The sequence below is a fragment of the Hesperophylax consimilis genome, chromosome 8 (assembly GCF_061612785.1).
Source record: "Hesperophylax consimilis isolate HC1 chromosome 8, BYU_Hcon_1.0, whole genome shotgun sequence".
Lineage (NCBI taxonomy): Eukaryota > Metazoa > Arthropoda > Insecta > Trichoptera > Limnephilidae > Hesperophylax > Hesperophylax consimilis.
In genome coordinates, this window is record NC_142843.1 from 31,478,835 (window position 1) to 31,504,063 (window position 25,229).

General features: G+C 34.4%; 1 protein-coding gene across 1 annotated transcript in view; it reads left to right on the forward strand.

Moving 5' to 3' along the window:
- Positions 1-25,229, forward strand: part of LOC149421887 (macrophage mannose receptor 1-like) — a 47,175-nt gene that overhangs the window by 6,990 nt on the left and 14,956 nt on the right. Inside the window, exons 7-9 of the mRNA XM_089634330.1 lie at positions 19,330-19,593; positions 20,789-20,977; positions 22,533-22,781. Of these exons, the coding sequence (XP_089490456.1) occupies positions 19,330-19,593; positions 20,789-20,977; positions 22,533-22,781 (702 nt within the window). The remainder of the gene's footprint in view (positions 1-19,329; positions 19,594-20,788; positions 20,978-22,532; positions 22,782-25,229) is intronic.

The window sequence follows — 25,229 nt, forward strand, 5'->3', positions numbered from 1 at the left end:
CAAGCGCCGTTTGGCTCAGCGCCGACCCTGCGCGCTCCATAACAGAGACCTTGGGAGCTCTGGGCCTAAGGTTCCAACAAGGGCTTCACCGCTCTGCTATTAAATTTTAGAGTTCGTTGTTTTTTTCTGCTAGGTTGCTATGTATACCGGTTGATTTAACTCCAACCTCCTTCCCATCCTCTGAGCATGTGTTCCAAGTCCAAATAAATCAGTGCCCTCTGGTGTGCCGGTCGCATCGGGAAAAGCGGGGCCGACCATGAGCCAAACGGCGCTTGGCGCTAGTAAAACCTCAAGGGCGCTGTGTTATGTGTTAGGTATTATCAGCGCCTTGCATTCATGGCTCCTTGGCGCCGTGGTAAGTTGGCGCACAGTGGGCTGAAAATCGCCTTTCATAGACATAGAGACTTGAATTTTCAAGGGTATTTTTTTTGGCTAGAAATGGATTCTGCTGATCATTACTATGCTATAAAATTTCATATGCTATAATGCTAAATTTAATATGCTATAAAAGCATTTAAGCATTAAAATGAATCATCAACATAAAAAAGTTCTTTTTCAACTTTGAGGATTAAAAAAAAAATCACAAGTTTCGCCACAATACGAAGTATGTCAAAAAAATACAAATAAATAGTAGTATATCTGTGTGTAAGGTTATAATGGTCAACCTTATGATTCCAGAGATAACCTCATTTTTAATGTCAGTGCCATACAATTTTTTCTTAAAAAAATGATAACTCCTTCATTTGTACACCCAATTGCTTCGTACAAAATTTTATATCATAGTAATGATCAGCAGAATCCATTTCTAGCCAAAAAAATACCCTTGAAAATTCAAGTCTCTATGTCTATGAAAGGCGATTTTCAGCCCACTGTGCGGCGCCCAGAGCGGACTGCTCCAATTGCGCCTGCACAGAAGGACCCTGGAGACAGGAGTATTGTAATGTATATAACAGACATCACAATCACCGGTTGTCCATCACCATTTATTGAACATACCTAAGAAACTTCCTTTGTACTTTCTCCTAGCGGTGTAATTTACAAGTATAAGTATACATGATATGGCTGCGATGTCACAAGGGAGCAGTTAAATAGTTTAATTGCCTAAATAATACGAAAAGTCCAAATAAATAAATCACTCATTCCTTGTGTAATATTACGTAACCTAAATTTTGTATAGCCTTTCTGAAAATTAAGTCGCAGTGACGATCAAAAAATGTAAGTTTACAGTCCAAAATAACTCCTAGATCTTTGATGAATGTTACTTATAAAATTTGGCTATCATTAATTGAATACGATGTAGATATTGGATTCCGTGAACGGTAAAACAATATGTGGAAACATTTTATAACGTTTAGGAATTATTGTTTATTTCGCATCAGCTAGAAAGTCTGTATTCTATATTTTGCTGAAGGGTAAGTGTGTTCCATATTTTTATCAAAATTCAAAGTGGTTGTGGATTACTAAATATAAATACATATTTTAAATACTTTACATGACAGAGCATAAATCCCGTGTACGACTAATTCGATATTACGAAAACTAATTTTCTTCATACTAGACCGCTCCGCTCTAGCGTACACAAGCAGAACCAAAATTAAATAAGATTCTATCCGAGAGAGTTTTAGCATAGGCGTATTGGCGAACGGAATAACTTTGTTTTTTCACCGCTAGATGTCAATCACGCAGTAGTTCCAAGTATAAAGTAACTTGAATTGTTTGAAATTTTTAAAACGTAATATAGGCCACTTGCATTTAATTTTTTTTTTTGTATTGAGAAATGATCAATTTTTTTTAATCGTATTTTTGAAACCATTTCAATTTTTTGAAAATTTCTATCCGCGAAATCGGACCATATTTTTATAAGCCGGAAAGATGAGATATAATAACATCTATGTACTACACACGTCAATTGGTAATTAAGGAATATACATACCACTTTTCAAGACATTTCAAGGAAACATCATAGGTACCCAACATGAAATATCTAATTCCTGTAAATTGTTTCATCACTGTAACTCATGTACTGTTTGGTTCTATAATATCAAATAAATAAAATAAAATAAATAATTTATTAGAGCTGAAAAAATTTACCATGTTAAAATTTGGTACTAGCCCAAACGTTGCTGATTTTGTTTGTCATACATTTTTTCGAAGTATTAAGGTCAAAATCGCGGTCAAAAAGGATCATATTAGAAAACTCGAATGTTATCCAGAGACCCAACTGCGTTCCACTGATTAAATATCCAAAAATCATTTGAAAAAAAACCAGAAGGTACGGAACAATTCGTGGGAATATCCCCAGATTGCGGGAAATTGCTGAGAATTTAAACTGATTGGGTATTTTGTGATGTGGGTAAAATTCAAGAATTCCACAATATGGGAACTGAGGTAACTAATACCGATTACGATAGAGTTTACTAGTTATCCAACCATATTGAAAATTAATGTTAACAATTGCAAGTAAGAAAAAACTATACTAACTGAACACTAAAAACCTATTTTTTCATGTTTACTTTTAAACCCCCGACTTAAATAGTTGTCTCCATTCAATGATTAAGTTAAGTGTTGTTTTTTTAAACGGCCTTTGCAAGCAGCGGAATTCATAGGAAAAAACCTTAACGGCGTTCATAAATTACTATCCTTTTAATCGAATGTAAGTTAAATGCAATGACATGGGCAAGTTTGTCCGCGACTGTCCGCGACTGACGTGACAGCTCCTAACACAAGTTTGTCCGCGACTGTCCGCGACTGACGTGACAGCTCCTAACACAAGTTTGTCCGCGACTGTCCGCGACTGACGTGACAGCTCCTAACACAAGTTTGGGCGGTAAATGCAGCGTCATCTCTGAAAAATCAAATCATCTTATTTCAGTAATTTTTCAAATCATAAGATTATACTTACTCAAAACAACTTTTGCACAAGTGAAGTTAATATGTTAATAAGGTCAACATAAATAAGCCACTCACGATGTATGTCATACATGTCACGTAATGTCAAATGTAAAATATATTTACTTAAATGTCAAAAGCAACGGAATACAGTAATGCTATATTTAAAATTAAAATCAGCCAGGAATTTTATAAAAAATATACCGAGACGGGTTATTTGACGTTGTGACGTCACAAGGTAAATAATCGGATTTATTTATTTTATTACTAAAAAAAAAATTATTTCAATATTTTCAAATTTTCTGTGTAACCTTCATTATCTCACTAGTATACATAATTGAATAAATGAATTGATTCTGTAACAATTAATTGATTTAAATATAAATATTTTTTCTTAATAAAGGTTTTTTCATCATTTCCGTCCCTTTTCTTGTCGTTATAAATGTTGACTCTAAACTTTATTTAGTAAAGATTAAATCAAGACCAAAATAGCGGCACAAAACAAACCATTGCCGCCAGACCGGGTCAGATTCTTAATGCTTTTAATTTAATTTATTTCACACTTGAAAAACAAAATTAAAAGGTGTTGTTTAACAGTCTATTATTTACAGCAAATGCAACACCAACACTCATTGACAAATTAAATGGTCCCTACGTGGCTGCCTTACTAGCTACATAATTATACCATAACAGATTTTTAACTTTCGAATAATAGTTCCACACTGTGTCAAAATAATCTGCTTGCAAAAATGCATGGACCTGTCTTTAATCATTGCTTGCAAAATACGCAAATAGGGTGTCGTGGTAACTATACAGTGAGAGTGACAAAAAATGACCGTGATCCCTAAAAAATATGACCCTGATACCTAAAAATATGAACCTGCGATAACTAAAATTTAAAATACATATCACAAATCCGCACATATTTGGTATTTTTTTATAAGAAATAACTAATTTATTGATTGTACCGCCCCCTGGGAACCATTTATTGGAAAACCAACAGCATTGCCATATGTCACCCCAAGTGGTTTGTTTCGTTTAGTGTCTTAGCAGGGATGCTTGGGTTCATGAGCGAGGTTTGAGTGCGATTCTCGATCGAGTGCCCCATCGGTTTGCACTGCAGTAGGAGAAATAGATTCATACGTCCGTCTTTCCTGGACACAATGACCCCCGCCCCAGATTCCTACATACCCCTCATACCTTTTTCCTTCCCAGAACTTTCTCTCCTTCCTTTCCCTAAAATACCCTCCACAGAGCATCCCCAAAGATAAAATCGGTACTTAGGAAAAATCCTCTGGGCCTTCTGAATAAATTAAAAATTTGCACAATTATAAATATTACTTGATTTTATACCTATATGAGTATTTGTAATACTCGTATATCAAAGTGGAAAAAAAATCGGAGACCATTACTTGGTCTCCTTGAGGATGAAAGAAAAAGGAAGGAGTTCAAATAGCTCTAAAACAAACAAAGATGCATGATATCGTAAAATCTCTTGACACAAAGCAGTTCGCCCAATTCTGGAAGAAAAGCAATAACCTGTTCAAACCAAAACTCGAATCGCTAGCCAAACTGATGGGTCCACACACACGGAGGAAATTGCCAAGACTTTTAGAAGAACATTTCATTGCAGTTTAAGCTCCCCACATCCTGGAATAAAAATTATTATTATCATTATTAATATCTGACGGAAAACCCCTGTATCGTGAAAATGTTTTTTTGTGTAGATTTAATGTGTTGTGTTGACATTAGAGGTCAGTATAACAGAATCGGGGAAGTTATCAGCAACAGATAACCTTGGGGCTTTTTGACAGCGATGAATAACATTTTTTTTATGTTTACTTTCACAAAAATCATTCAGTTACAATAAGCTTTAACCTTTTGAGCAAATACTTATGAAGATCTTGAGTTCGATTCCTAGTTGAGACCGTTACCTTTTTTATTTATCTCTGTCTTGTTCTATTTCATGTTTCGTTCAGATTTATTTGTATTATCTTCTTCTTATGATATATTACATTGATGGGTATAACCTGAAAAGTAAATAAAATAAATAAAACATTTATATTTGTTTATCGATGTCGGATTGCAAATATATATGCATATATAAGTATTATTTTGTCTATGACTACTCAGTAAGAACATTTCTTGACACCGTGGCCAAATCAACCATACCGACGATGTAACTATTACGTAGTGCCCCCCGTAATTGAAAAATTCTGCCCCATTTCTCATTTAAACAGGTAACAAAAAAATGACCATTCCATTGAAGCGTACGATAAACAAAAAGTGTTATAATGATATCAGTCAGCGGCTTAAATTTTCTGAAAATTGTTACCGAAAATTCACACAATCAAGCAAACGAAAGTGCAGCTCAGAGCCTGGCGCAGGTTTTGGGTAGGTACATATATTTAACCGCCTTTGTACGGTCATTTATTTGTTTGTTTTTTTAATTTTTATTTAGATGCATGCGTTTTTTCGTACAACTAGAAGCAAAAACACATAATAAACATAATAAAACTACATTTGAAGAAATACTATTAGCCCGTCGTCTCGAGGGTCGGTAAGCAATCAACATAAACTAAATGCTGTAATACCCTGCGAAGAAAAATTCCACACTGATCCGTGGGTCAACGGGCTAAAATTGGTAGTAAGTAAATATATATTAATAAAATCAATTTTTTTTCACGTAAATGGTACACAGTCTACGAAAAGTGCCAAGACTTTTTGGGAAGCCTAAAATCTCGCAACTTCTCGTTGAATAATTGTAAACATTCTCATGGTAAATAATATTAGTGTACGGGTAATTAGGAAGCATGTTTTTGGGGGTTTCTTAATTTATTCAAAAATATTATTAGTAAATTTACAAAAAACAGTTTGTTTTTATACAAGTTCTGGTGTGTAATTATTATTACGCGTGACAGCTGTTTCGCCCCCTGAAGGTATTATCAAACTGTGATGATGCCACTTGCAGACTTTATTTTCAAATATTATTTTCATATACGCACCTATATATCGGAAATTATTAATGGTTATTATCTTCTTATTCTTTATAATTTAAAATATGTTAATCATGATTATTACCCATTTTAGTGTTAATATTTTCCGATATTTACTTGAAAACTAATAATGGCGTAGGTAATATAAATTAAATCTATTTACTTTTCATTGCAAAATAATATAAATATTCCATCTGTGAGTGGCTTCACCACAGTTTAATAGTGCTCACGAGGGCGAAACAGCTGACTCACGCATAATAATAACAACACAGCAGAACTTGTTTACAAATAAACTGTTTTTATAAGTACGTATAATTAAAATAGAGTTCTACAAATTGAACTAGATAACAATAAAAATAAAATAAAAATTGTAGCATTTTATTGTTAAGCTTGTGGATCCATTATAAGTGGAAGCTACAAGCTAAAAATGTGTGTATTCTTGGTATACCTTATATTGTAGGTAATAGGCATTAAAATTGCTTGAGAAACTAGATACCTACTTTATTTTTTTCTTATAATTTTATAACACAGCAAAAAAGTTAATCAAGTGAAACTGTCACAGATAATCTTAGCTATAATATATATTATTAAGTTGTTTCTTTTATGCGTCCATATATTTCTATTGAAAAAATGTTTTTTTTAATAACGTACTTTTATTTTTTATTGAGTACCTAATTCAATTTTTTATTCGTATTTTACTCATAACACCGCAAAAAAGTTAATCAAGTGAAACTGTCACAGATAATCTTAGCTATAATACTGTTTTTTTTTAAAGTTGTTTCCTGTATGCGTTCATACATTTCTATTGAAAAATATATTTTTTGGTAGTTTATATTAATATTTCTTACTGAGTAATTTATTTTTTATTTGCATTCTACTCAAGCGAAACGATAGGAAAACATTCAATTTATCTAAAGCATATTTTTTGGTATTCATAATGTACACCAATTCGTTATAAATATTAATCAAAATGGTGATTTCTTGTGCCTTGTCTGTAGTCATAAGGTACTGAGATAAGTAACATATGTAAAGTATTGAGTTGTTTTAATACTCATTTTTTTAATGTTTCTTGGTTCGGCGCCACTGGAGAGATGCTCCATAAATATGTGCATAACATTCGCGTCAATCTTATTCCAATATTGAATTCAACTTTTGTCCTGACGAACAAACATCATGTCTTGGAGCGTATTATGTTTGTGTATTTGTGTATGTGTCACAGCTTTCGCCAAACAAGGTAAGAATATACGGCATATTTACTTTAAACATATAAGATATGTTATGAAGCGGTGTTAAGTCTTATTTAAAAGTAATTATTTAAAACACCTCTTCAGAACAAGTACCATTCATAGCATTAATTTTGATTAAAATTATAGAGAGCACGGTCTGGCAACAAATAGACCGCCGGGCAGTCTATTGTTTGTTTCCGTTTCCTTTCGCTGGGTACTCTGGAATTGTTACACGAGCGGGACGGCCGTGTAATGATCGCACAGTCAATTAGATTATAATTCATTTTTACCCTGGATGGGCGATCGTATTAAAAAAGTGTACATCAGTATTCCTGATGCGGGTTATTCGGTTCTTTTTTACAAAAACCAAGTCGGTGCAGGCTCTATTAAATAAACGTCCGTATAATGGATGACCGTGTGTGTGTTCGTGAAGATCACAAATAATGTTCTACTGAAGTTTATATACGCGATCCCTTGCAAATCGTTATTCCGCGGACTCCGGGAAATGAAGCATTCACCTCAAGTGGCGCGATACAAGCCGTATTTTTCTTAATAAGATACGGATAATAAAATCACAAGCCCGGACGGCACCCGCTCAAGTAATCTGCCGATCAGCTCAATGGATGGATTCGCTCCATTAATGTTACATAAACGATAGACCCGATACGCTCCAGAACCGCTTATCAGCCACCTTGTCGGAGACGCTGGACCCGTCTCCTGGACCAAAGCCCTGATGGTGCCAGCTCGATCTGTCTGGGACAGACCACCGCCGGCCGTATGGAAGCTCCCCGCTCACTTTCCGTAATTAAGTGGTTAACCTGTTGTATGCTCGGAAATTCCAAGCTTTTTTGAAAAAAACCGCGCGCAAATTACTCTCCTGCCTTTTGGTCAAACATCCGTTTAAAAACAAAGAAATTGTTTATTTTGCGATTGTTTTCTGTTTATCAGATAATGTATCTTATTATTCATATATATTACATGATAATATTGTTACAAGTTTTCCCAGAATAGCTAACTTTAACAAAAAAAATGTGTAAAAATTTTCCCATTCGGCAAACAAATGTAAAAAAAATATATTCATAAGAAAATTAACTGATTTTTTTATTTCTACACAAACCTGAATAGACACCCCTCGTGAAAAAAAATAATCCAAAGGTTTTTTCGAAGAAGTAATGCCATTGACACTTCTTTGAAAATGTAAAATATTTTCATTTATTCAAAAAAAAAATCAAACGTCAAGTGTCCACTTAAAATTTTTTTGTGTCGTATTTTATAAGTATATGATAACAATTCTTCCAGATTTCGGTAGTTTATACAACTGTTGTTACTAATAATATTATTTTGTACAAGAAACCTGTAAATAAATAATGCTAATAATAAAACTATTCATTAGGACGTAAAAATTTTGACATTTCTTACGAAGTAAATTTTCATCACTTTTCTTGGGTGAAATATTATAAAAATTACATCAAAATAATGTAGATAAAACTATCTTTCTGATGATACCTCAAATCTATTATGTCCACAATCAATTTATATCAAAAATAATGAAAGAAGTAAGAGTTTACCTTAGAAGAATTCGCGATCTTTTTGCATTGCTCTGAATTCAATGGCGGCCAGCCCATGTATACAGATGTGTTTGAAAGAACAGGGTGACAAAAAAATCATGACTCGGGGAATAAAAATAAAATTTTCTAATATTTTTTTTATTAATATTTATTTATTTATTTAAATGCGTTTTTTAAATTCAGATACTGTGTGGTTCAAAAATAAATAAGAAAAAAATTTCATCATATTTATTTCAGTTTTAGAACAGGTACATGAAACACGTTTTTTTAATCTTTGGTCGAGAGACTGCGAAAAAAATCATTTTTCACATACATAAATTTATTATTATAATATTCAAATTTTTAGACACTGTTTCTGTCCTCCTCAAAAGTGGAAGATACAATGAATGGAAACGAAAATTCAAACAATGCAAAGATGCACAATGCACTTGTTTCAGTAAACATTTTTATTCAAATAATGCACAAATACACCCATTCAATAAATAATTAAAACCATAAATAACAACAACCAGTACCAAATTACAATCACAGATAACAAAATCCAAGTAACAAATGATAACACACATTCAACAAATAACCAAAACCATAAACAACAACACATAAGAAGACGTCATATGGAGATGTAGCGACTGTCGGAGGGAACACGTCGGGTGATGGGCCAGGCTGTAGGACGGCATAATGCTCACGCTGACCCGTGAAGGTGGAGAAATCCTCGGACCAGGTGAAGGTCTGCTCCTCTGGATTCTCCTCCTCCCCCTCCTCCAAAGGCTCCAACTCATCCTCCATCCATAACATCCATTTCCACCATTGACGGAAGTTCTACATCACCGGCGAGGGATTCATCCTCGCTATCAGTGAATCCGTAGAACTCCGCAACGACGTGGTCGGTTTCCTATAGACAGAAAGAAAAGAAAAAAAATCAATACGCGAATAAATATTTTATACCTAAACAAAAAAAAAGTTTGTTAGTACTTTTTTGCACACCCTATATAACTGATCTAATTTTGTGATATTTATTACCATTTTTATAAATAAAAAATAATATTTCTAATAAATATTATTAGAAATAAATATTTCTAATAAATCATGTATTTTGTAAGAACCCTGTAGCTCCCATACAAAATTTGAATTTGTAAAAATCGTTCATATTTGCGCGCGCAGATCGAAGTGCGTTTTACGCAGGCGCGGATATGATTTCAAGATGGCCTCTCACACATACATATAAACAGTTCACGTGTATTTGTGCAGGTTTCCGATGTCTCGTATTTATTTAATTAAAAAATATTAACTAAATATTGACGAAACTAGGGCTTTTATACACAATCTCAGTAGTTTTCTTTACATAATAATGTACAATCCTTATAAGATTAGGCAATATTTACGTGAATATTGATGGAGAAACGTCAAAAAATTTCTCGGACACTTTTTTAGCGCGGAGGACATTAGAATATTATTTTTTGTAAAATATTAACTAAATATGGACAAATCAAAGGCTGTGATATATGTTCTCAATTGATTTATCTGCAAAATGAGATACGAAACAAAGCAAATCACACAATATATGATGGAACATAGCTAGAAATAAAACGAACATTTTTATCACGAAGACATGGCGTATACTTTGACGTAATATTTTGTCGGTTATTTTGAGTTTTCGTATTTTAAATTTACCGAAACACATGCCGTGAACAATAAACTATGTATAAAAAAAACATTACTTACGTTTTATTGATAAATTACTTCGTTTTGGCACTTTAAAATAGAACCGCGATGTTTCACTTTGACCTGCTTTGACCGTTATTTTTGGTTGAGTTGGCATCCCACAGAAAAATTTAAAATTAGATGTGGAAGAAGCTTCAAGTGTTTCTGAAATATGATGCGTAAAGAACGAGAATAGCTCAAGCGATTAAGACCTTGTTCTCCATACAAATTCTTTGTACATTAGGGTTAAAATCGCATATAAATTTTTTTTTTTTTTTTTTTTTTTAAATTTGTATGGGCCGCGCATATGCGGGCCCGGCATACGAGGTGAATCAGTTTTAGATAGAATTAAGAACCAATTTTTGATCCCTGGGGGTAAGTGCCGAGTCATAATATGTAACATGTTTACTTAAATATATTCTCCATGTTTTATAATGTGCAAAAACAAAACTACTGCTTTCATTTCACTACAATCAGTAGAACCTGTAATCCTTTGTGTGCCCATGCCTTGGCGACAGTTTCATGCTCTGCCCATCCCGAACATTACTCGAGGACCGAGTATTGGCGCGCAGAAAATCTGCAAAGTTCGGGATGGCATTTAATATAAAATATGGCCGGTAACAATTGGCGCCTCAACGTGTTTTGGCTCGTGGTGATTGCATGTTGTGCTGATTTTGGTGAAATGTTTCATGATTAATTGACATAATATTGTATCACATATGTCAAGTGATTTGAATATTGTTTCATAACCTCAAATACACTCAGTATTCTTGTAACGATAATTCATAATTTGCGTTATTCTATGGTAAAATCTTGCGTAAACTTTCATCTTTCATGAAATCTATGATTTATCTATGCTTTTGTAGCTGTCAAATTTTATGTCAACACTAATTGGTAAACAAGATGATTATATGGGAGGTTATGTCAAACTGTCTAATTCATAATTATTTACGATTATTTTACGATGTCATTCACTTGTTTGATCAAGGCATATTTGCGTTTTATAATATTATTAGATTTTTACGCTAATATACATAATATTAAAAACATTTATGTCGGCGTTCTACAATACAAATTGTAAGTCCACATTACAATCGATATGCGTTTTAATTACTCGTAAGTCAACAAACACTCAATATTATTTATATACATACCTACGTCATTTTTTTTCGCCCAAATTAAATGATATCTTTGATTGACAATTACATTAGGCCGACGTTTAATAACGTTTCACAATATAATAGGGTGGTCCATTTTTCGCAATTCTCATTAGGGTGGAGCATATTTTTTTTAACAATTTTTTTTTGTTTTTTTTCACAATTGTACAATAGAAGTTGAGCTAATATTACGTCTAATGATACTACAGCCGTCAATGAAGAGTTTCTTTTGTTTTATAAACAAAAAAAATTAAATATTTATTTTTCTCTTCTTTTACTTCTTTCTTTCTATCTGAACATCAAAGAACGTAATCATGTCTTCACCAATACCAATACCAAATATCAATGGGGCTTCGAAGGAGGTTCTCATTAAAGAACTTAAAGACAGGAATATTGATCCATCGTCGACTTCTCATGAGTTACGTTTACAGGCGCGCGCTTATAATAAAGAGATTAAAATACCTGCTATAAGTGAAGTGAATTCTGAATCATCGGATTCTGAATTAGACGACACAACCATTAAGAAAGCCCACATAATTAAACAAACGAAGATTATTTATAGGGACTCACACTCAAATAACGTAGACGGTTGGAAACTGAAATATGACGGAAAAAGTAGTGTAAGGGAATTCTTACTATTAATTGAGGAGAAATGTAGGACAAAAAATTTTAACCAGGATCATCTTGTACGCGTTTTTCCTGATCTTTTAGAAGGTTTAGCACTCCTGTGGTTCAGGTCTATTTACACTCAGGATTTGAAATGGGACGATCTTTCAAAACTTTTGATAAGACAATTTGAAGCAAACGACCTTCAAACAGATCTTAAGGTAAAACTATTTAACATGACACAACCTAAAGGTATGTCAGTGCTAGAATTCACTCTCAGAATGAAGTCATTAAACAATATGCTTGAAGCTAAACTACCGGAATTAGAACTTTTGCGGTTGGCAAAAAAAGCTTTATTGCCTATGTATACAAATTTACTAGTCTCAAGAGATATATCGACATTCGAGCAATTGACTACTCATGCAGGCAACTTGGAATCTTATGCATCACTGTCGGATGATTTCGTATCTTTCAACGTTTCTCAACCAAAAGTAGACTTACCTGTCACTAATAAACCGGAGAAATTTGATAGTACTGCTAGACAAACACCTAATTTTAATAATAATAATATGCATAGACACCAAGGTTATAACCAAAATCAGTACAGAAAACCAAATAACAACAATTATTCCAACAACTATACTAAAGTTAGTCTTGGAAACAGAGATAATAATTATAAATACAATAAACCGTCTTCTTCTACTTCTAACACATATATAAAAACTGAACACGAAAATTCTAGAACGTTTTACAATAAACCATTCTGTTCATATTGTAAACTATCGGGACACGTTATAGAAGATTGCAGGAAGAAAAATTCAAGGTCTAACAATCCTAAAGTGGGAGCTATCAATGACAAAGCTCATAAAAAGTCAAAAAACTAGGTCGGAGTCTCTCTTGCTACAAGCCGTCCTTGGCGCAGAGGAAAAGCGAGTGGGAGAGTTGGCTCCGAATAGTTGATAAATTTCTTTCATCCCCATCAACCGGAACAGTGGGCCCGCTGCCACGGGAGATGGCTATTGAAAATGATAACCGTCCTTATACTTATGTACATATTATAAATAATTTCTACAGTGGAATGCTAGACAGCGGCGCTTCATTGTCATGTCTAGGAGGCAATAGTTATAAAATTTTTAAGGAATTAGGTATTAAGTTAGTTAAAGTTAAGTTTAGTGTTTATACAGCGGACGGTTCAAACCAACCAGTCTTAGGGACAATGTCATTGCCGGTCACGTATAAATCATCCACAAAGGAAATTCTTTTCTACGTCATCCCGACATTGTCGCCTTCAATTATTCTAGGAGTTAACTTTTGGAAGGAGTTCCACATCGCACCGGAACTGTTTTCGAAAGCTACTCTTCCTGTTTCGGAAGGAAATATTAGTGGGTTGCGGGCTATTCGGCCAGCCTCATCCCTAACTATTGAAGAGAACAGGGAACTCTCTGAAATAGTTAAAAAATTCGAGTCAATTTCTTTTGAAAAAAAGGGGTTAGGTCTAACACACTTAGTTAAACACAAAATAATTACAACAGGACCACCCATCAAACAGCGGTATTACCCTCTTTCACCCGCACGGCAGAAACAATTAGAAACAGAAGTTGATGAAATGCTAAAATTAGGGGTTATTCAACCTTCTCGTTCACCATGGTCCAGTCCAGTAATAATTGTAACAAAAAAAGACGGAACAGCTAGATTCTGCCTTGATTCTCGAAAAATTAATAACGTCACGGTACGTGATAGTTACCCTCTTCCCTATATTGCGCGTATCCTAGATAAACTGGGCGGTGCCAGATATGTTTCCTCGATTGACCTCTCCAAGGCATTTTGGCAAATAGCCTTGGACAAAAAATCATGTGAAAAGACAGCATTTGTTGTTCCTGGGCGGGGCCTCTTTGAGTTCACTCGCATGCCGTTTGGTTTGAAAAATGCTCCTAGCGAATTACAAAGACTAGCGGATGCATTGTTTGGACCTGATTTCGATGATAATGTTTTTTGCTATTTAGATGACCTTATATTAGTATCGGAAGACTTGAAATCACATTTAAACTTGTTAAATCGGGTGTACGAACGTCTACGAGACGCGGGTCTCACCATTAACTTAAAAAAGTCAGAATTTTGTAAAGCCGAGCTTAAATACTTGGGCTATATGGTGGATTCCCAGGGACTTCGCACTGATCCAAGTAAGATAGATAGTATTAAAGATTTTCCTATACCGAAAAATGCTAAACAAATTCGGGCATTTGTTGGCCTGTGCGGTTACTTTAGACGGTTTATCAAGGGATTTTCAAGCATTGCAGCTCCTTTAACAAGTATTACTGGTTCAAATAAGGGAATTAGTAATTTTAAATGGTCACCGGAAGCTGAATCCGCATTTATTGCACTAAAGCAAGCACTTACTTCTGCCCCAGTCTTAAGTTGTCCAGATTTTTCGAAACCCTTCGCTATACACTGTGACGCAAGCTCCGTAGGCATTGGGGGGGTATTAATTCAAACTATAGATGGACAGGAGCACCCTATTGCTTATTTTTCGAGATGCTTAAACGTTCACGAACGTAATTATGGAATAACTGAGCGCGAACTTTTAGCCGTACTAGACTCCGTTACACACTTTAGACCATACATTGAAGGAACTCATTTTACAGTTGTAACCGACCACTCAAGCCTAAAATGGTTAGGTTCTCTGTCCAACCCCAGCGGTCGTCTCGCGCGTTGGAGTTCACGCCTATCCCAATTCTCGTTTGACGTAATCCATCGTAAAGGTACTCAACACATAGTCCCAGATGTCCTTTCGCGAATGGATCTTGCCGAAATCTCCATTATAGATTCAGGAAATATTCAAGATGAGTGGTATCAAAATATTTGGAAGGGTTGTCAAGAATTTCCCCAACGTTTTCAGAACTTCCAAATTCGGGAAAACGAACTATTTCGTCACACGAAAACTCGTTTAGCACTGTGTGAAGACACTGCGTGGAAAAAAGTAATTCCTCAAGAAAAAAGATTAGACATTTTAAGTAGTGTTCACGAGTCTATTCGATCTTGTCACCCCGGCGTTTTTAAAACTTATAAAAAAGCACAATTACGGTATTTTTGGCCAAATATGTACAGAGACATTAAACAATTTGTAAATCGCTGTACGGTCTGTAAGGCCCACAAAATCAGTACGGCCTCACCTAACGGTATTTCATCACATCCAAAAAAAGTTACACGTCCAATGCAAATGTTATCGTTGGATTTGGTAGGTCCATTACCGAGAAGTTACTCTGGTTTTACCGTTATTTTATCCTGTGTCGATGTTTTTTCAAAGTTTACCTGGCTGTTCCCGTTGCGCAAAGGTACCGCGCGAAGCATTGTGAAGAGTTTAGAAGAATGTATCTTTCTTGTACATGGCGTACCGCGCACCATTGTTTGTGATAACGGCCGTCAGTTTGTATCCAAAGAATTTAAGGACTTATTAAATAATTATAATATACCTCCTCCGTTTTATAACTCTTATTATACCCCTCAAAATAATGTGGTAGAGAGATATAACCAAACTTTGGGCACCGCATTATCGATATTAGTTGAATCAGACCACCGTAATTGGTCAAAATTTTTACCACAAATACAATCAGCTATGAACAATTCCGTAAATTGCGCTACGGGTTTTACACCTTATTTTCTAATGCATGGTCGGGAGCAAATATTAGACGGTGATTTGCATCGTAACCCTATAGCTGATACGGAATCTAATTCACAAAATTGTACTAGTCAGAGAACCTACGCACAAAAATTAGAAGAACTGTCATCAGTTTATGAGCAAGTCTCAGATGCTTTACTAAAAGCTTACCAAAAAGGAGCAAACCATTATAACCTGCGGAGAAAACATGTTAGTTTTCAAGTCGGAGACAGGGTTTGGCGTAGAAATTTCGTCCAATCAAACGCTTTAAATTACTTTGCACAGAAACTAGCTCCACGCTTTGTGCAAAATATAGTCGTGAAGAAAAAATCAGACTTAATCTATACATTAGCAGACCTCAAAGGTAAGGAAACTGGTAACTTTCACGTGAAAGACATCGTCAAGTCAGAAAATATACCGGATTAATATGTTTCTGATAGTGCTTTGGTGGGTCTGGCCACCCTACCAAGTACTCTCAATTAATTAATATTTCAAATATTTTTCAATGCACGGGAGCACAAAGCGGCTTGATCACCCGAGTTGGAGCGACCCAGCATTATGACAGTCCTTAGTCCTGTCCTAGTTAATTTTCTTTTAGAAAATATAGAAATTACGTAAAATGGTTAGTATAATCGGTAAATAATAGAAAGAAACATAATAAATTTAGTATAACACTCTAGTATCCTACTCGAGTTTGTTACACGACAATGATGTTGTTCAGATAAGCTTATAAGACAATAATTAAAAAAAAAAAAAAAAAAACGACGTGAAATATGGCTTTGACTAAACAAGTGAAAGTTAGGTAGCATGGGATATATAAACTGCCCAAATCTTGGAATGCACGGTGATACTTTCCCACTATCCCCGTATATTCTAGGTTTCTTAATATATACTTATGTGCATATTGTATACGTTCGCCCGTTACTTAGAAAGTGAAGATGTACCGGTCCAGTACATCTTTGTTTTCTAAGCAGTTTTTAAAATTTTATTATTAAGAATTGAATTTTACCAAATATATTTTTGTTTAGTTTATTATAATTATCTTGTCATGTTTGGAAATGGTATACTTATGTTAGTACTCTTGATATTTTGTTTAATAATTTCATAGTAATAAATGATACAATTATAAGAGCTGGTTCAGCATATGTCTTTTCCTTAAATTCCTTCTATAACTTTAGTTATATTTAGTAAAAGTAAGTTTTATCTATAAATTAGTACAATAATACAATTTTCTACCAATTGCACCATTTACAACAATGGATGTATACAATTTTCGACCAATGGCTCCATTTACAACAATGGATGTATACAATCTTCGACCAATGACTCCATTTACAACAATGGATGTATACTACTACTAATTGCACCACATCTATAAGATTGGTTGTTGACAGTTCCACTCGATTAAACCACCTTACACACCTGCGTGTGTGTAAAGGTTAAAAGTTTTTTCTACTATTACGAAATAATGCTTTCCAAGGATGATTATTTTGTCTTATTGTATAAATTCTCTTCGAAAGACTTACCCAATAACCAGGTCAGGTAGAGTAGATAGAATTTCTTCGAAGTGTGTTTTATCTCCAACGGAGAAGTAGACTCAGTGAAAAGTGAGGGTTGGTTTACCTCCCTAAAAAAAAAGTGTTGCCTGAGTGGCTTATCGCCCTATTAAAGGGCCAGTGAAGCTTTAACGCTTAAGTTGTTTAGATGTGTTGAGAAGAACAATAATATTTTTTTATATACCTACAGGTTTACCTACAATTTTGTTTAAGAATATTTTCCGTCACAGATGTAACGCTAACGGCAGTCTTCGACAATCGTCAATTTATCATCACCCGGTATTCCGATACTGTGGGTGCTTGCAGACTCCGTTCACGTAATATCTTCTAAAATTTGTAATTAAGTTACATTAATCTTAAGTTATCTTTAAGTTCTAGAATGGATGAATCGCAGGCTCAACCATCCGGCTGCACGCTCGATGGGTGCGATTGAAGCTGCGGCACACCCATTCATCATAAGTTTTGCTATCCAAATCGTAGATTTTGTCTTATTCCTTACTTATCTTACAAATTATGATGCTCATGTATAATTGTTGATTGTTTTTTTAGAAACCCAGAGGATCTTTTCAAGCTTAGTTATTGCAGTTGTAGTTTTTTTTTAGAGTTGTATTAATGTTTGGGGACAAACATTTGTGTGGCGCGGGGGGTAATGTTATGAAGCGGTGTTAAGTCTTATTTAAAAGTAATTATTTAAAACACCTCTTCAGAACAAGTACCATTCATAGCATTAATTTTGATTAAAATTATAGAGAGCACGGTCTGGCAACAAATAGACCGCCGGGCAGTCTATTGTTTGTTTCCGTTTCCTTTCGCTGGGTACTCTGGAATTGTTACACGAGCGGGACGGCCGTGTAATGATCGCACAGTCAATTAGATTATAATTCATTTTTACCCTGGATGGGCGATCGTATTAAAAAAGTGTACATCAGTATTCCTGATGCGGGTTATTCGGTTCTTTTTTACAAAAACCAAGTCGGTGCAGGCTCTATTAAATAAACGTCCGTATAATGGATGACCGTGTGTGTGTTCGTGAAGATCACAAATAATGTTCTACTGAAGTTTATATACGCGATCCCTTGCAAATCGTTATTCCGCGGACTCCGGGAAATGAAGCATTCACCTCAAGTGGCGCGATACAAGCCGTATTTTTCTTAATAAGATACGGATAATAAAATCACAAGCCCGGACGGCACCCGCTCAAGTAATCTGCCGATCAGCTCAATGGATGGATTCGCTCCATTAATGTTACATAAACGATAGACCCGATACGCTCCAGAACCGCTTATCAGCCACCTTGTCGGAGACGCTGGACCCGTCTCCTGGACCAAAGCCCTGATGGTGCCAGCTCGATCTGTCTGGGACAGACCACCGCCGGCCGTATGGAAGCTCCCCGCTCACTTTCCGTAATTAAGTGGTTAATCAGTTTTAGATAGAATTAAGAACCAATTTTTGATCCCTGGGGGTAAGTGCCGAGTCATAATATGTAACATGTTTACTTAAATATATTCTCCATGTTTTATAATGTGCAAAAACAAAACTACTGCTTTCATTTCACTACAATCAGTAGAACCTGTAATCCTTTGTGTGCCCATGCCTTGGCGACAGTTTCATGCTCTGCCCATCCCGAACATTACTCGAGGACCGAGTATTGGCGCGCAGAAAATCTGCAAAGTTCGGGATGGCATTTAATATAAAATATGGCCGGTAACAGATATTATATTCAATGAAAAAAAAAACATAAACTCGTAAAAAATTTAAAAGATTAACAACTCGTTCTGAAGCAGTAAAATCTGTCAGTATATCCTCTAGGATCATAATATTATTCTCAGATCGAGTTATTATCTTCTTTTTGCGGATCTTCTTGGAATTGTCGTGGACATTTGAATATAATAATAGATGTAATATTATAACTGATTCTGTGCGTTTTCATATGCATACAAATAAAAAAAATTACTCATATGAATTTCTTTTTTAGTCCCACCAAAGGAGGAGCCGGACCCATTTTTCCGAAATGATTACACCTACTCTAAAGTGTCGAAGATGTTTTACAAGGAACACACGGAGTTGCTGCGGTGGAGAGATGCCGTAATGGCGTGCTCCCTCGAGGGTGCGGCGCTCGCGGTGCCGGCCTCGGAGGACGAGATGAACGTTCTGCTGACCTTCATGGGCAACAACACACCCAACGTATGGTTAGGCATCCACGACCTCTACGCAGAGACAATTTATATGACTGCTGAAGGTAGGAGAATTAGCTTCTGTTTTCCATTTAATAGCATCAATAATTAGGGTGACCGGATAACTCATCAAAATGCCAATTCAACACACCTATAAAAAGTGTTATAAAGTTATGAAAAGTGATGAAACAAAAACTAGGTTAAATTGGTTAAATATGTAACTATTAAACCTAATTTTTGTTTCATCAATTTTAATGACTTTACATCATCTTTTAAAGGTGTGTTGAATTGTCATTTTGAGGAGTTATCATTGAACCGATAATTAGATCACTCGTTTCGTAGCTCGTAGCCCAATCAGAATATTATATATATGACATGTAATATTTTTTGAAACTGCTTAGTCACTAACCATATTCTATTATGTACTATGTACTACATCTATGAAAAAAGCTGCAACATTTATATATATATTATTTGAAAACAACAACAACAACAAATCTTGATTTTGTTTTCTTGTTTGGTATCGTTAACGCCGTTCGTTAATTGTTTGCCCGTCAGACAAAATTAACGAAAAAGTAACGCGTGAAAATGAATATGATTCATTATTATGACGAAATAAATGGTAAATATTTTTAGCTCTGCTACAATTAGGTGTAAAATAATTTATCTGTCGATTTCCATGTTCTAATTTCGAATTTATATTCGCTAGAGTGGCAGCATAAAACAAAGAAATCCCAACTGCTCCACTGGCTCATTAATCAATTCTGCATGAGTGTAACGATATAAGATTAAGTAGCAAGTCGAAATCGGTCCTGTCTTAACCGTTTGAGTGCCAAAAAAATTCATACAGTTGCTTGTAAAATGCCACCAAAAAAACATTATTTTTTTATGAAACTATATATTTTTTTAAAACCCCATAAATTCTTTGAATTTTCAAGGATTTCGATGATTTTTTCGGTGTTTTATTAAAGAATATAGGTTTAGAATCACGCCGAGGAGGATCCCGAAGTCCAGGCGTTTCGAAAAAATGAGAATATTACGTACAGACGTACGCGCGAATCAGAACACGACTGACGCAATCGACGGAAATCGACGATCGGCAATCTTCGTTAAAACACGAATCGACGAAAATCGACGATTGGCACCCCAACGGTTAAATAAGTACTGGAATAATATAAATATGCTTTGTTTTCACACTAAAAGTTTTTCATTGGATGAACAAATGCGCATAAATAATAAATCGAGTGTTTCTTTGGATAGGGCTTCCTGCGACAAACGTATACATGAACCATCCCAGCTACCACAATGGGGGCACGGCCCGGGACTGCGTCAGGATGGCTCGCACCGGTGTCTACACGGATTTGACCTGCGAAACCGTCGACAGGTTCATCTGCAAGGCGGACCTCAGCGCTCTCACTTATAATACCGAGTGTGGAACCTACGACAAAGGTAAAGTGTTATTAACACTGCAACTGAATGCTTAACCAACGATCACACGGGCTCATATGAATAATTTTACTATGAGTAATGATATAGGCAATATATCATGTAGAATCGGTGGTTCAGCACAATGATATATATTTATTTTTTCGTTTTAGTTTATTTATTATAAATCACAAAATATCTTTTCTTAATTTCTCAAGGATAGTATTGCCTCTATATATTTAAAAGAGCAACGAATTGCTTAATCCTTTCTAAAACGCACAACACAAATTTTCAAATTACATTTTTTTTTCTCGACGGGTGTCCGGGGGTAAAGTGTGCTAAATTCGGTGGTGATTCTAAATGATTTTATAAGTAAAAAAATACGTAAGTTTTTAAGATTATTTATGGTAGTTTTAGGTAAAAAAAATAATTGTCTGAATGGGAAAATTAATATTCTTCTACTAAAAAATATGTTTATTTAGGAGAATGAACATCGGAAGGTTGGTAAAAATTATTTTTCTTTTCTAATTCTACAATCATGTAGAATCACCTCCCAAAGTCAGTGCACTTTACCCCCCGGACACTCTGTATATGGCATTGCAGTGTTCCTTTGGAAAATTAATTCGAAATAAGTTTGGTTGCATGAACATATTTTTAAATTTCAAAAATCTGAAATTCACTAAGAATTTGGTTTCCGTTGGGTTCTACTTGGAGATCCAGACGTACTTTCAAAACTTCATGTTTGTGAAAGTTTTGTTTGATTTTGAATATTTATTTAGATGTGTGCAAATTTTTGCATCCATCAAGTAGTAAGATTTATAAAATACAAAAAAAAATCTGATCAAGAATGAAAGTTACATAGGTTTACAATATACCATTAAAGAACATAGGTTGAATTATTGAACACAATATTAGCGATTCTTAAACAAAAATTTGAAAGATAAAAATCAGAAAAAGATACGATGCGAAAGAAGTACATCCGTACATTTTTCTGTTCAATTGAATGTTACAATTTTCGTTTAAGAATCGCTAATATTGTGTTCAATAAATTAATATTACAATTGGAGGTTGACTCATTAATTTCGTTTAAGGTGACTAGTACCTTCGTATACTATTACTCATACAAATCGTAATTCTGTTCTGACTTATATAGCACATATGCTACGAAAGGTGCTAATGGTACTGATTGATGAATTGTGCCATCTGTCATTGCTTTATTCAAGTGTAGCTAATTTATAGCTTGGTATCCACAATTCTCTTCGTTTGTTGCTACTGTTTTTCAGTTCACATTATATGCTTAGATCTAAGGTCAGAATGCCCGCCTTGTTCGGGGCTGTTTACAGGCTCCAGCATAAGTAAACGGGTTTACTATGTATTGCAGTGGAAGAGACTTTAATCAGGATTTTTTATTATTGCGAGTCCGTTCTGAGTGGGTAACTTTACAATTATAACTTATGGCATTAGTTATAATTTATAATGTGTGACTTAAGACTCAATGCTTGTTTTTGCTTTATGGAAGAGTCTCAATATTAAAACGGCATACTTTAATTCTGTAAATCAAGTATCATATTTCTTTCAGATTACAAAAAATATCCATCGATGGGGGATTATTGCCATAAATTACACACGAAGCCGAAAATGTGGCACGATGCTTTCAAAACTTGCACCTCCGAACAAGCACAACTCGTCATCATAAATAGTGCTGAAGAAGCTGAACTCTGCATTAAGCTTTTTAACCAATATCCTGCGAAGGAAACCATCAACAAGGAATGCATTTTCATTGGATTCAACGACTTGATAATTACTGGAGAATATAAGACAGTCGATGGTAAGTAATTAGTATTAACTACTAGTTAATACTCTTCCAAATGTTTTTTATTATTTATTCCAATAAGAGAGATTTACAATTACCTAGTCATCACACAAAGAGTCTGATATCTGTAGGGTTTAAGTGCAAAGCGTGTGTATGTTTTGTAAGGTGTTAATGTATTTATTGATAGTCAGCACTGAATTTTTTTTTAATATTGTTGTTTGTTTTGGTACCTACTAAGTATTTCATTTATTAATTTTCTGCCGCTTCGGGACAGGTTTAGCCAAGTGAGTGGTGTGTACCAAAAAAGTATCTGTATCTATCTATGTTTACTTGGTTTTTTAATCATAAAAAGATTATAAAGAAAGAGGTTCCTCTGAGCTTAAACAGCGTGTAAACATATTCTTTAATTTCACAGCCCCAAGCTATTATTTACGCGGTATTGAACCATCCACCCAGTTCCGTTAGAATAAAAAAAAGGCAAACGAATTTGCTTTCCAAGGTTCATAAAGCCAATTCAGGTTCATAAAGTTCTTTGAATATATTACATGAAGGTTTTCCAGTATTAAGAAAGACGTGGTCATAACAAACATGGCCAAATGCACACAAAAGGTGATCTTTTTCGCACCTTTTACAGAGACATTATCTTAACAATATTTGAATATAACAATTATGTATGTAAATATTCTCAATAACCTTTGGTCTAAGGCCATAAATATAATCAGCAAATAATTTAATATTTTTCAATGTATAAATAAATAACGTTTTCTTCGTTATTTCCGGTGAGATCTAATGTTAATATTAATGTTATTCATACGAGGTTCCACTTTCCGATAATTTATATATTAACTTCGGAAAATATTCTTTATGCCAACACGCAAACAAGAAATATATGTGACTTGAATATTATTGTAATTTGAACCGATCGACTTAACGAAATAAAAAATAATCGTGTTGTACTGAATTGAGGACAGTATATTTCAATGATTTTTATGACGTTTTTCAGAACATTTATTAGATTATTAGACACAATAAGGAACTTTTTTTATTTCATATCAGAATATTTATTTTTGTTTTTATAGTTAGTTTTAAAATTTTATTCAAAGTGCCAATTGTTTACCTATCATTGGTGAAGAAATTCGTGAAATGAATTTAGCCGTGTTTGGTGATCAGATCAGAAAAGCTGGTCATAATTCCCAACCTTTCTCCTCGTGATCTCCTTCCCCTCACCGCTCCATTCAACCTCACAACATATACTAATTGGGGATGCCGTAGTCCCAAATCCCAGTTGGGCCTCTTGTGCGGTATTCTCATAAAACAGCAACAATTTTATTATTTACCCATATTCATCTGTTGGGCAATGAAGTCTAGATATTGGATCGTTAGAATTAGTGCATTTTCACGTTTGAATGTGGTATTCTTACTCAAAATAGTACTTGCAATTAATTAAAAAAATATAAAATTAAACAATAACTTTGTAAACATCACTTATACATCACCTATAAGTGATGTTTACAAAGTTATTGTTTAATTTTAAATTATAATGTCACATCACAAAGTAACCGCTTCATATGAAGAAATAAAAAAATATATTTTACTTACCCACGTTTGTGACAGGTTTAAAATATGTATTGATGTGTTGCGCAAAACCACCAGAAAATTTAGCATCCAGAATTTTTTTCTGAATTTGAAATGTGTATTATGTTTTGATTCTGCGAAAACTAAATCTCTCGATTTTCATCATAACAAGTCAATTCCGTAATATTGAACATCATCTTAGCAACTCAATTTTTCATCTTGGTAAGTCATCCATAATATTTAACTTCACCGTGCAAGTCAATTCTGAAATATTTGACTTAATCTTGGCAAGTCAATTCCTTAATACTTAACAGGTAACAACTAGTTTGATAAATAATGACAAGTCAGACCGTCATCTGAAACCTATCAATGGAATTTTAATTTTATTTATATTTTCCGGAATCGAACAGTTACAGATAATTACAATGTAAAAACACTATAATTGTGATAAACCAATTAAATTCCATTAATTAAGTAAATATATTGATATTTTTTCGATGAATACACAAAAATGTAAACATGAACAATATAAAAACATGAACCATGGAACAAATAAACCAGAAGAACTGTGAAAATAGAAAAAAATTAGTATCAAGCTAAGATGAATTTTAATCAATGGCATCGAAAAACAGATTCACCCAGTTTGATTTTATATGTATAACGATGGTCGAGGGATAAGGCTCTCGACTAGCAGGCCGGAGGTGGCGGGTTGAAATCCCAACTTGCACAAGTATATTTTATTTGATTAATTTGTGTCTATTTGACAATTAACTGATTAGAAATTATACACTGTATGTTTTCGGCATGTTGCAGAGTGGAATATACTCTCAGTATTGTCCTGGTGTAAGACCGCCATTCAGAATTGAAACGTTTCTTAAAATGGCTTTG